This window comes from Carassius carassius, chromosome 15 (genome assembly GCF_963082965.1).
Source record: "Carassius carassius chromosome 15, fCarCar2.1, whole genome shotgun sequence".
NCBI lineage: Eukaryota > Metazoa > Chordata > Actinopteri > Cypriniformes > Cyprinidae > Carassius > Carassius carassius.
In genome coordinates, this window is record NC_081769.1 from 24,794,534 (window position 1) to 24,806,843 (window position 12,310).

Consider the following 12,310-nt stretch of genomic DNA (forward strand, 5'->3'; position numbering starts at 1 on the left):
ATTCAAGTAGCCACAAAGGAACCAATGACATTAATAAACCAGTGAGAGGCAGCAGTGCACTAATATGTTGCTAATTGCCGTTTTTTTTTTTAGCTCACCATTATAGTGATTAGCATTCCCTTTGGTTGGGCACTTGAAACTTCATTTATGTTACTATAATTTTCTCTCTATTAATGGAGAAATGCATCATTGAAATCAGAGTTATTTGATTTCAAAGAAAAGTAATAAATAGGTTGCTTTTATTAAATTGCTTATTTTTTAATTAAAGCATTTTTATGTGTGTGTTTAATAATGACCTTTTTGAGATTTTATTTTTCGTAAATACCTTGATATGCTTTTTATATAATCCTTAAATAGTGAGTGGTAATATGCTGAAGTCACACACAGACTGAACATTCATCAAGTGCATCACAACAATGGTAACAATTAAATTTAATTTATTTTCATTAATTGTAACAATAGCCATTTTATTTGCTCTTTTTGTTGTGCTACTGCTGACACAAGACAGCAAATAAAATTGGCAAATAAAAACAACAACTTTAAAACAAAGCAACTGCATAATTTATTCTGCGCAATGCATTCTGGGAGTCAGTGAGTAGCTATACTAAGTCATGAGTAAACCTAAATGAAAGGATCAAGTACCCCCTACAGTTCTTTTTTAGTTACTAGAACTCTTGTGTAAGTTAACTATACTAAGTATTTGTCAGTACAACATACTATTCCTATTTCACTTTACTTAGTTTTTTTCAAGGCAATCAGTTTGCATGCTTTTTTTAAGTAAGCCCAACTTATTAGATTTTACAGAGTACGCTCATTTGGACATCTGTTTTAATTGAGGTTTAAATCCTTTGCCGGTGCTGCCGCTTTTCAGAGCGCCCTTCACAATGCACGCTTCCTAATTCGTCCCACCAAGAGCAGAGACTACATTACCCATACACCTTTGAGTTTTACAAGTGAAAAGCGCAAGGGTCGCTTTTGCTGCTGTCAGTGTCATCAGCTCAATGTAGCCGGAGGTGTATGAAACGCACACACTCGGCTTGATATAAATTCAAATACAGTGAACAACACTTAGTGTGCTCTCCTGGCTTCAGACTCCGAATACTATAACAACAAGATCAGAATCAAATGAGTCGCTGGCTGACACCCCACCAAGACTGAATGATATCTGTGCAGGTCAAACACAAGCTAAGTCGTGGCCTAATGGTTAGAGAGTTGGACTGGCAACTGAAAGATTGTGAGTTCGAGTCTCGGGTCGGCAGGAATTGTAGGTGGGGGGAGTGCATGTACAGTTCTCTCTCCACCTTCAATACCACGACTGAGGTGCCCTTGAGCAAGGCATGAACACTATAACATTAGGTGGCTGTTACAACACGTGACTTGCGTGAGTCATTAATCAAGCTGCGCTTAATATAGTGTTATTATGCCAAAATACTGATTTATTTAGTTTTAAATGAAACCATTGTAATCCTGAAAGTATTCTCCCTTTTTTTCAAAATGTAACTATAATCTGATTACTACGTTTTTTGACGTAGTATTTAGTAGTAATGGATTACAGTTACTGGATTTTTGTATCCTGATGCCGTTACATGTATTCCGTTACTCCCCAACCCTGCTGACACCCCACCAAGACTGAATGATATTTGTGCAGGTCAGGCACAAGCTAAGTCGTGGGAAGTCGTGGCCTAATGGTTAGAGAGTTGGACTGGCAATTGAAAGGTTGTGAGTTCGAGTCTCGGGCCGGCAGGAATTGTAGGTTGGGGGAATGCATGTACAGTTCTCTCTCCACCTTCAGTACCACGACTTAGGTGCCCTTGGGCAAGGCACCGAGCCCCCAACTGCTCCCTGGGTGCTGCAACATAAATGGCTGCCCACTGCTCTGGGTGTGTGTTCACAGTGTGTGTGTTTTCACTGCTCTGTGTGGGTGCACTTCGGATGAGTTAAATGCAGAGCACAAATTCTGAGTATGAATCACCCATGGGATCACCTCTGAGTATGGGTACTTGGTTGAATGTCATATCATGTCATGTCACTTTCACTTTGACTAATGAAGTAATGCAGTTGCTCTTTCAGGTAGGGTGACCAGATGTCCCGAAAAATTCGGGACAGTCCCGAATCTGGCCCTAAATGTCCCGAGAATTATACTAAAGCAAAATCTTGAGTAGTTATTGTCTGATAAACATTAAAAACTGTCTGGAGGTTGAGTCGTCCTGCAGCCAGCCCCCGCCGGCTGCTCATTGGCTGCAGCATCTAAGTTCTAAAAAAAATACCGTAGGCGGCTAGGCACGAATTTAGATATTGATTTATCTAATTAATCTGTATGCACAAAGACAACACGACATTTTTGACCCCTTTTTGTTATAAAGCTTGATGAAGAGAGTGCAAGTTGCTGCAGCTGTGAGGAGGACAGTGATGCAAGCGTACAGGAGTGATTGACAGTTCGCGGCACTGTGTACAAAAATAAGTTTAAGCTCATTAGCGTTAGCGTTACAGAAAGGTCTGATTTACGCACTGTTACAACAGTCGTTAAAAAAATGACATTTGAGTTCATGATTTTAATGTTGTTGTTTCTTGTGGCAGACTAAAGAGTAATGACAGACGGTTGATCTTTGAATAAAAATGTGTTTAGTTAAGATTTGAAATTCATTATCTTTTATTATAGGCTACGAAGAATAATATCATAAGCCCCCCATCCCGTCACCCAAGACCGCAGACACCCCCCCCCCCCCGTCCGATTTAAGCCAATCTCATCTGGTCACCCTATTCTAAGGGTATTTTTTCTAAATGCTTTTGCACATTTTATTTATGTTCAGTAGCTCTAAAAAAAGATTTATTATTTTTTATAAGGTCGTCTGTTGACTGCTGAATATAAAACCCCTTTAATATAGTTGTTGTAACCTCAGGGTTACAATATGTGCTATAATAGAGAACCGACACCTCTTTTGGGCCACTGGTCCATGAGAAGTTTAATAAAGAGCTCATCCATTTAAAAAAAAGTGTCTCACACAAGTGTCTCGACACGAGTCTGAGTCAAGTCTCAAGTCATTTAATGGCTCGCTACAAAAATCCCATTCAGAATCCTCATGTATTGAAATCTTCATACAAAGCTGTTTTTTATAGACAAAATATATGATCTATGATTATTTTTTTTATAAGGTGTGTAGATGTAAGGTTAATGTTAATACAGCCAATATTAGTAAATACATTTTTTTAATCCATTACCATGTTAAAAACAACTTTTCTGTAATCAGATTCTTTAATAAGAGTCCTATCTACTATAACACATACGACTTTTACATTTAGATACATGTGAAGTTATTAATTGTATTTTTACATTTAGATACATGCGAGGCCATGTGACAAAAATACCGTTTCTGTTCAGGCTTTTCATCCTGAAATCGATACTATTTTAATATTTTGCTTAAAAGCATTATCTACTAAATGTCTACATGAATCAAAACGTTCTCATCTTGAGCAGAAAAAAAAGATAACCAGCAGTTTCAACGTTTAAGTTCTATCCTAACCATCTAACAACAATTACCCAATTATAATTACAAGATTATTTTGAAACGTTCTTAGCTACGGTGCCCGTGAAAGAACATGGTCTGTTCACTTAGTTTTGTCTTGGCCACGACATAATAACTTGTGGGAACGTCATATTATGTCGTGGCTATGAGATCATTTTGACGAGGTAACGACATCCTTATGTCATGGCCTCGAGATGTTATGTTGAGAGAACAACCATTTCTCGTGGCCACAAGTTTAATGCATAAACAAACCAGCAATCCGGGATTATCAGAGATGTATTCATTATTCGGTTGTTAAGTGATGAAGTAAGAAGCACTGTTTCCGGGTCCAAGCCTCAACTCGTTTCACTGGAGAATGGGCTAGTTGCATATCTCCGCCATCTTGGATTTCCGGTCTTGCTAGTGTGTGCAAAGATAGCCTACTTCCGGTTGTGCTAAAAGTCATTGCAGAGAACCGGAGAAATCCAAATATTACCTTCTATATGCTTACATGATTTATAATATCACTTCAAATGCAAGTAAGATATACACTGCTATTATTATTATACTATAAATGTTAACTGAGCCAGTGTATTTGAAACTTGTGTATGTTTGGGTCTGTTGAATGAGTTAAATACACTAATGCTCCCTACTGTTAAAGAAATGATTTGTAAACTCCAAAGTCTCACAATTCTACAACATTCTGTTGATTTAACAGCGAGTCTGTTTTGTTTATTGTATATTTATTGTTAATTTGGTCAAATTAAATAATTAGTCGAGATATACTATTGTGTATGAAATAGGTCCTGAAACCCTTAAATGTTGATTGGCATCAAGTCAAGAATGCTGTTCATATGTCCAAGCTGGATTTGTTTTTGCAGCGTAATTGAAAAGAGGGATCCTGTTTACTGTGGCTTTCTGGATGCGAGAGGAGTGGAAGCAGCCCACCTGTTATATTTGAAAGCAGCACCCTGAAATTTAAAGCACTAGCATAGTCCTTGTGCCATAGTAGGGATAATGGACTCTGGAAATGGCTATGGAAGAATACAGAGTCTCAACCGCCCAACAGACACAAACCTTAGATGAGCAAATGGCCTGAATAACGAACAACATCATTATGATATGTGCCTCTCCGGTTCCTCGTGATCGTGGTTTGGAGTGTCTGTTACATAATGGCATAAACAGCAGATCAGAGAGCAACTCTGGTGGAGGGAAGCATCATGTGGCACAGTAATGACAAGAGACCCAGCAAGTCATCTAGATTGATCGATCATACTCTATACTAAATCACGCCCAACCCCATTCAATGTTCTTAAGATATGCGTATATATATTATCATTCATTGGACTGTCAACTCACACACTAGCTAAAACAAAATATATGTATAAATATTAAATGCATTATATAGGTCATTCATGCTCTAAGATAAGCAGTTCTCAGATAATTCATCTCAGGGGAGCAAGGTAAAATCATACCCATTTCCAATAAGACCAATCTTCCATTAAGAGTTGCTCTGTTCAATTAGAGCAACCATCAATTACCACTGGTCTAATGGTTAAAAGCATCCTGATGTTATAAACATACATTGCACATTTCATGCCTGAAAGAACAGAAAATATAATATTTTAGCCTAACAATTACAGGCATGCCAGTTTTCTCAAGTCAAACGTTTTATCAGTTGTTGTTCACGCTATAATTTTTTTTGGAAAAAACAAAACAAAACATGACCAGCTTTCTGCTGGCCAACATGGCAAATCCATGTGACCTGCTGTGAAATCTGAGGTGGGGAAATATTTACAACTCAAAATTCCTGATTGGATGGATTCCCTTTGAAATTACACTATAGTGAAAATTTGCTTCATGAAAGAAAACTGCTCCAGCTCGTTGTGATGTATACATGATTTAAAATATATATTTTTTTAAATAATTAAATGTCATATGTCAAACTTATAATAAACTAATGAGACAAAAATACTCAGTGTACCTTTAAAGAGCAGTGCTTTTAAACAATTCATGAACTGTGTAACTGTGTTTGGAACTGAATGATGGAAACAATGAGTCATTTATACTTTAGTGAATAAGGATGTCCCCCTAAAAGCACATTTAATGTAGCTTGCTGGCATTTAAAACAATAACATTTAAAGCCAGTGCCCTGTCCACTTCTCAGTGCAGCTGCCTCACACCGGGCATCAGAAAACATTGATGACCGCATTAAATGATGGTGGTCAATTAAGTGCTTGCAGAAGAGGCTGTTAGCATTTCAAAGCTTTCAGAGAAAGTGGGCCTTGAAGGGCTTTTCAACTGAAATACCCCACAAAGTCTCTCAGCATGACTCACTGTGGGCTGGAAAATAAAGACCACCAGGAACACAATACCATTTCCCCTTCATGCATGCTGAAGTGGTGTTTTGATCTGCAAATTTTATCAATAATGACCAAAACATTTCCAGTCTCAAGTGTTTTCAACAGTTTAGGACATGCATATGTAAGCATCAGCTGTAACATTTCACATAGCCGAGTATAAATTTCTTCTGGTTGCATAGGGCCACTTTCTTATAGAAGAAATTAAGGTAAATGTTAAAAAAAAAAAACTAAATCTGTATTTTTTTTTTTATCTGTGGAACACAAAAGTAGGCATTTGACATACTGAGACAGTGGCTGTGGGGGTATAAAATTAAAATTATACCCGCTTCTAAAGCCAAACACTTTGGAATATACTAAGATGTAAGCAATTAAAGTGAGGTCTATCCCTTTAATCCTGAGAGCACATTGCTGCCATCAAGTGGATAAACAGAACAAATACAAAGAAACATTGAGCATTTCTTAAAGTGAAATGTTATTTTAAAATATCTTTTTTACTTTAAAGTGCAGCTACAAGAAATTCTTGTAGAATTTCTTTTATAAATTGACGCCTTTTGCTTTAATCTCCTCTAAATGTGCGTGTTATAAGGAGTAATCAATCATGCACCAGATTCTGTAAAACCATTTTTATTAAGTGTCCACAGGGCCAGCAATGCATGGATACAATAATAGTTTCATTTAGAAAATTAGGAAAACAGTTTAACACTGCAAAGTACAGGAACACCAATTCAGTTTTTTTGTGAGTGATATAGATTAGACCTGCTATCAAACCTTTTATTGCTCAGACCATAATGTTTAATAAAAAAATAAAAAAAACTTTCCATGGTTCTCATCTAAAAGACTTATTAAAATCAACTTTCAGCACATACATGCATACAATCACTCGCAACAGACGGTCTCCAGGAAGCATACTAAATTTCGTTAAAAAGAATTAGGATAAAGCAAAGAAAAAAAAAAAAAGTCCATAAAAAGGATCTTTGATCATCTACCGGGCCGTATTGAGTGAATGTTTGGGCTCTCCATAAAGTGGGATAAAAGGTTTAATTAGATGATACTCATCCTAACCTCTCCCTCATCCGCTGGCTTAGCTGAGCACAGGAAGCATTACCAACCATGATCAAGCTACAGGTTACAGATACCACTGATACAGTAGTTTGGCTCAGCTGTCTTTAGTCAAGGAGATCAGCTCTCCTGCTTGTCTTTGACTAACAGGACTGTGTGCTGGCCTCCACTGGACACTGACAGAACTACACGGTTCTCCAGCTGCTTGCCCGTCATCTCCACTGGGCTCCATTCATCATCCTCCTCTCCTGTACCCAGCTGTAGATTGGTGCCCATGCCCCAGGAAAACACAGAGCCTGGCCAACAGATAGCAATGTTAGAAAACTAACACAGCTCTGATGATCAAAACAAGCCAACGGTACATTTTGTTATTTGGTTCTAAAAATAAACTGCTCTGATTGGTGCTATTAATGTAATTAGAGGTTGAAAATACATTTGTGAACAACACACATTGTGTCATTTGCCATTTAAAACTACAGGGACAAACAATGCTACAAACCAAGCAGTGAAGTCAGAAAAATTAAGAGTCTACAAAAGCGTTCTGTTGAGGGGGATAAAACAGGACAGAAAATAGAAATATATTTTTTAAAATGCAAAATTCTTGATAACATTATAAGTGGAACTCAGAGAACAGAACAAAAAACAAAGGCAGTTCATGACTCCTATAAATATAAAAATAACATTTTGAAATTCACCATACATTTCTCTACAACTCTACAAATTTTTTTTTGAAAACACTTATTCAGTAAGGTTGTATTAAAATGTTACAAAAGATTTATATTTCAAATAAATGTTCCGTTAAACTTTCTACTTACCAAAGATGAGGAAGGAGCCCTCATATACAAGTTAATCAGTAGTTGAATTTAACAATTTGTGTGTGGTCTGAAACAGTTTACAATGCATTCCAGGTTTTGTAAAATAACTTGTAGTTGCTAAAATATTTAAGATTAGTCAAAATGAACCCAAAGCCAAAAAGGATATTTTTTGGGTTAAAGTGGTCAGAGATCATTGTGAGTGAAATTGTTGCAGTCTCACCTTGTTTAGTGACAGCGTAGCTCACAGAGGCACCACAGGTAACCATCTGAACGTCACTGATCCCGGTAACAGGTGTGGGCTCACTCTTCTCCCCCGCATCCTTCCCCAGGCCCAGACGCCCATACTCCGCCCGACCAAGACTGTACACTTGTCCTGTGGATGAAGAGAGCAGTTGAACAAATTCTGGACCACTGGCGGAACACATGATTTAAAATAAATCTCATTTTAATGTAAGAGTAACACAAATGAGGTTCACGGAAGAATTACCTTCTGAATTCAGGCACAGTGTGTGATGCTGCCCCCCAGAGAAACCCACCCAAGAGGTGGTGGAGTTCTTGAAAGAACTGAGTTTAACAGGAGCAAAGCAGGTGTTTGTGCTCTGGGTGCCTGTAAAAAAAAAAAAAATTCTATAAAAATTCAGCATTAGACAGACCATTTAATCTTCAGAAATGAACGAGCTAGGAGTCGTACCAAGCTGGTGGTAATTGGAAAGGCCAAATCCGTAGACGTGCCCCTCTTTAGACACAGCAAAGGTGAAGTATGCTCCACAGAAGACATCCGTAAAAATGACCTTCCCTCGTGGCTTAATGATAACCATCTGTGGCTCCAGCAACCTCACTGAGGAAGAAAAAAAAATTCAACAAAATAAAATATTTATATGCATTACCCTTCAAACGTTTTGGACAGTGAGAATTTGTTTTTGAAAGAAATTAATACTTCTATTCTGCAGATGCACTTAAGTGATTAAAAGTGAAGTACAGTCAAGTATATTTCAAATAAAAAAAATGCTGTTCTATTGAACTTTCCATTCACTACAGACTCAAATGTATTAATGCAGCAGCAAAATGATTTTCAGCTCAATAAATGTATCATCAAATCACATTAGAATGATTTTTGAAAGATCATGTGACACTGAATACTGGAGTAATGGCTGATGTAAAATTCAGCCTTACAATCATAGGTTTTAAACTATATTTTAAAACAGAGAAAGAAGTGCTGTCAAACAATTAATTGCATCCAAAATAAGTTTTTGTATACATAATAGATGTAGGTGTACTGTGTATAGTTATTATGCATATAAATACAAACATGCATGTATATACAGTACAGACCAAAAGTTTGGACACACCTTCTCATTCAAAGAGTTTTCTTTATTTTCATGCCTATGAAAATTGTAGAGTCACACTGAAGGCATCAAGGGCTATTTGACCAAGAAGGAGAGTGATGGGGTGCTGCGCCAGATGACCTGGCCTCCGCAGTCACCGGACCTGAACCCAATCGAGATGGTTTAGGGGTGAGCTGGACCGCAGACAGAAGGCAAAAGGGCCAACAAGTGCTAAGCATCTCTCGGGGAACTCCTTCAAGACTGTTGGAAGACCATTTCAGGTGACTACCTCTTGAAGCTCATCAAGAGAATGCCAAGAGTGTGCAAAGCAGTAATCAAAGCAAAAGGTGGCTACTTTGAAGAACCTAGAATATGACATTTTCAGTTGTTTCACACTTTTTTGTTATGTATATAATTCCATATATAATTCCACATGTGTTAATTCATAGTTTTGATGCCTTCAGTGTGAATCTACAATTTTCATAGTCATGAAAATAAAAAACTCTTTGAATGAGAAGGTGTCCAAACTTTTGGTCTGTACTGTATTTCAGAAAATTTTTAAAGAGATTTTAATATATTTATATATAATTTAAATTAATATACACTGCATGTGTGTATTTATATATAATACATTAATACACAGAACACACATTATGCAAACAAAAACTTTTTTTGTATGCGATTAATCGTTTGACAACACTAGAACATTAGTTTTATAATAGTATAATTTTTCATAATATTCCGCTTTGCTTTGATTAAATTTAGCCTACTTTAGCATTATCAATAGTTAAAGACAAGCAGATTTGGAACGATAATTGGAACAATAAGTTTTAGAGTATACTTTATAACTGTCATTCATACTCCTATAGTGACAGTTTAATCCAAATGGAGATACATACTCAATCCCTTCCTGCCTCCGCGGTTGGCAAAGTGCTCAGCAACACGGCCCAGCTGTCCTTGTTCTCCACATCCTGAGGTGTACAGCTCTCCATTCACAGTCAGCATCACCAGGTGGTCATTTCCTTTAGAATGCATGCAATATATTACTATGCAGATTAGTGCCATAGACAATGGCGCCAAGATACAGCTCGACTTCCTATAACCCACCTGAGACTATTTTAACCACGGGCTTGTCTATAGGAACTTTGATGGGCAATGTGCATTTTTTCATAGGCTCCAGAAGTCCAATGACACCATTATTGTCCTGCAAAAGATAAGTCAGTCAAAACTGGTAGAATGTTTCTACTCAGCTGCAGGATATTAAAAGGCTATACTCACTCTAAAAGAGCCCCAGACATAGACAGCACCCTCCTCTGTGAGGGCAGCTGTGTGACTGTCCCCTGCAGAAACCTGCACCACTTTTACCCCAAGGTGCACCTTGGCTGGTACCATCTCTGAGCCCTCCTCTGATGCGTCACGGCCCAGCGCGCCCTCATCATTACAGCCAAATGTATAAATCTGCACAGGCATTAGAGAAAACAGGAAGGATATCAGAAAGATGATAAAATAACATTGAACGGCCTTGTTAGTGGGCTCTGCACACAGTTTGTGATTACATTTCCTGTGTCGCTGAGGCAGACTGTATGCATGCCTCCGGCCACGGCCTGCACAATCCCCTCAGGAAGATTCACCAGAGCCGGTCTCTTCCTCTCCAGCACATCCTCTCCCAGGCCGAGCTGCCCAACATCACCCTGCCCCAGAACAAGCACCATGCCCTTCTCCTGCCCATGACTACTGTGAGAGACTACAAACCACAAAAACAGAATGCATGAGATTTAAGGGAATGCTTCTCAGATTTAGGTCTTACAGAAAAACAACTTGTGCATTTCTGTTATTATTTGACTCCAATAAGACTGGCTTTGACCTACAGAACAACATTCAATTACTGATATAAAACTCAATATTATAGCTATAATGGCAGAAAAGTTCAGATGCTGTGGAATCTTGCATAGCCATGGAAAGAATTTTCTTTACAACCATTTGTAAAGACTGCCTCACAATTAAAATAAAAAAGGTTTATTATTTCTAGTTTGACTTAAGAGAATCTCTCCCCTAAATGGCGCAAAAAATAACTGGCAAAAACACAGGTCTGGCTACATTAAAATAAAGACTTGCCTTTTTGTTTTTTCACAACAGTTGAGTCCTCAGTTGCTGCAATTGTTTGTCTCTTTACAGCTTTTTTTGCAGGCATGGTGACTTCAAATTCTTGACAAAACCTAAAACTAGAAATAAAGTAATGTTGACAATCTTCCTATATACATATATATTAGAACGAAAAGTATGTGTAATGTGTGTGTGTGTGTATATATATATATATATATATATATATTTATATTACACACACACACACACACACATATATATATATACAAACTAAACAGCATGAGGCCTACACGTAAAACAGGCCTGGTTTGCTATAATGTATAGAAAAACGTGCATTCTGCTTTCAAATCCTCAAACGTCTAGGAAATAAATACAATTTTCCAGGGCCTGCACTGCTGTACAGGGCTTTTTATACTGACTATATATCGCTGCTTGTTTGGGCATCAATTGCTAAAATGTTGCCAAGTTAGGCAACTGGCTAGATTTTGAAACACAGCCGTTCTGTTTTCTGGCGCTGACTTCACGCTCTGTGACTGACAGCGGCAAATGCTTGATGACGGTTTATCGGCCAAACATGGCATTGGAAAGAACAGACTCTTATTTCTTATGGTTTATACATAATTTAAGTGCAGGAAATGGTTTTAACATGGCGGAATAAGATTTGAGCTCGAGTTCGTTCAATCCGCTGAAAGTTTAAACAGCATCAAGCCTGCTGTGACACTTTGGAGTCCCAGGCTACATGATTCAACTTCGTAACATTGGGTTTGACGACTAACGTTAGTTATTTCAGAGATCACGTCTCACTATATGGAAACGTTTAAATAAGATTAAGATCAATGAATGAATTAAACAGTTACGTTACCAAACATGCTTGTTCTGCACACAGCTCACTTGCTGTTGCAGCCCAAAGCTGTTTTGGATTACACTTCCCGGGTTTCGGAGAGACTTATACTTATTATCTTACCAATAGAAGGCAGCTGAGATGAAAACCTACCACTTATGAGTGAAAACTGTCCACGTTCCGTTAAGTAACTTCTTGCCAGAATGTAACGCACACGTCTCTCCCTCCGCTCTACTTCATCTTCTTCTTCTTCTTTGGATTTATAGGCGGGTCGCATACCAAGTTTATGGTGCATACCGCC

General features: G+C 37.9%; 1 protein-coding gene across 1 annotated transcript; it reads right to left on the reverse strand.

The window, feature by feature from the left end:
• Nucleotides 1–6,474: 6,474 nt before the first annotated feature.
• Nucleotides 6,475–11,282, reverse strand: LOC132158667 (regulator of chromosome condensation-like). Its single transcript, XM_059568170.1, has 9 exons — nucleotides 11,181–11,282; nucleotides 10,622–10,809; nucleotides 10,344–10,523; nucleotides 10,173–10,269; nucleotides 9,965–10,087; nucleotides 8,432–8,578; nucleotides 8,228–8,347; nucleotides 7,961–8,113; nucleotides 6,475–7,221 (listed from the first exon to the last, which is right to left on the reverse strand). Exons 1-9 carry the CDS (start codon nucleotides 11,254–11,256, stop codon nucleotides 7,046–7,048), a joined length of 1,260 nt encoding a protein of 419 aa, XP_059424153.1. The 5' UTR covers nucleotides 11,257–11,282; the 3' UTR covers nucleotides 6,475–7,045.
• Between the last annotated feature and the right edge of the window lie 1,028 nt (nucleotides 11,283–12,310).

Excerpts from the sequence above, each read along its gene's own strand:
- LOC132158667 (XM_059568170.1), bottom strand. The coding sequence starts at position 11,256 with ATGCCTGCAAAAAAAGCTGTAAAGAGACAAACAATTGCAGCAACTGAG. Across the intron at positions 10,270-10,343 it reads ATGTCTGGGGCTCTTTTAGA|GACAATAATGGTGTCATTGG; the intron begins GTGAGTATAGCC and ends TATCTTTTGCAG. Across the intron at positions 7,222-7,960 it reads CTACGCTGTCACTAAACAAG|GCTCTGTGTTTTCCTGGGGC; the intron begins GTGAGACTGCAA and ends TCTGTTGGCCAG.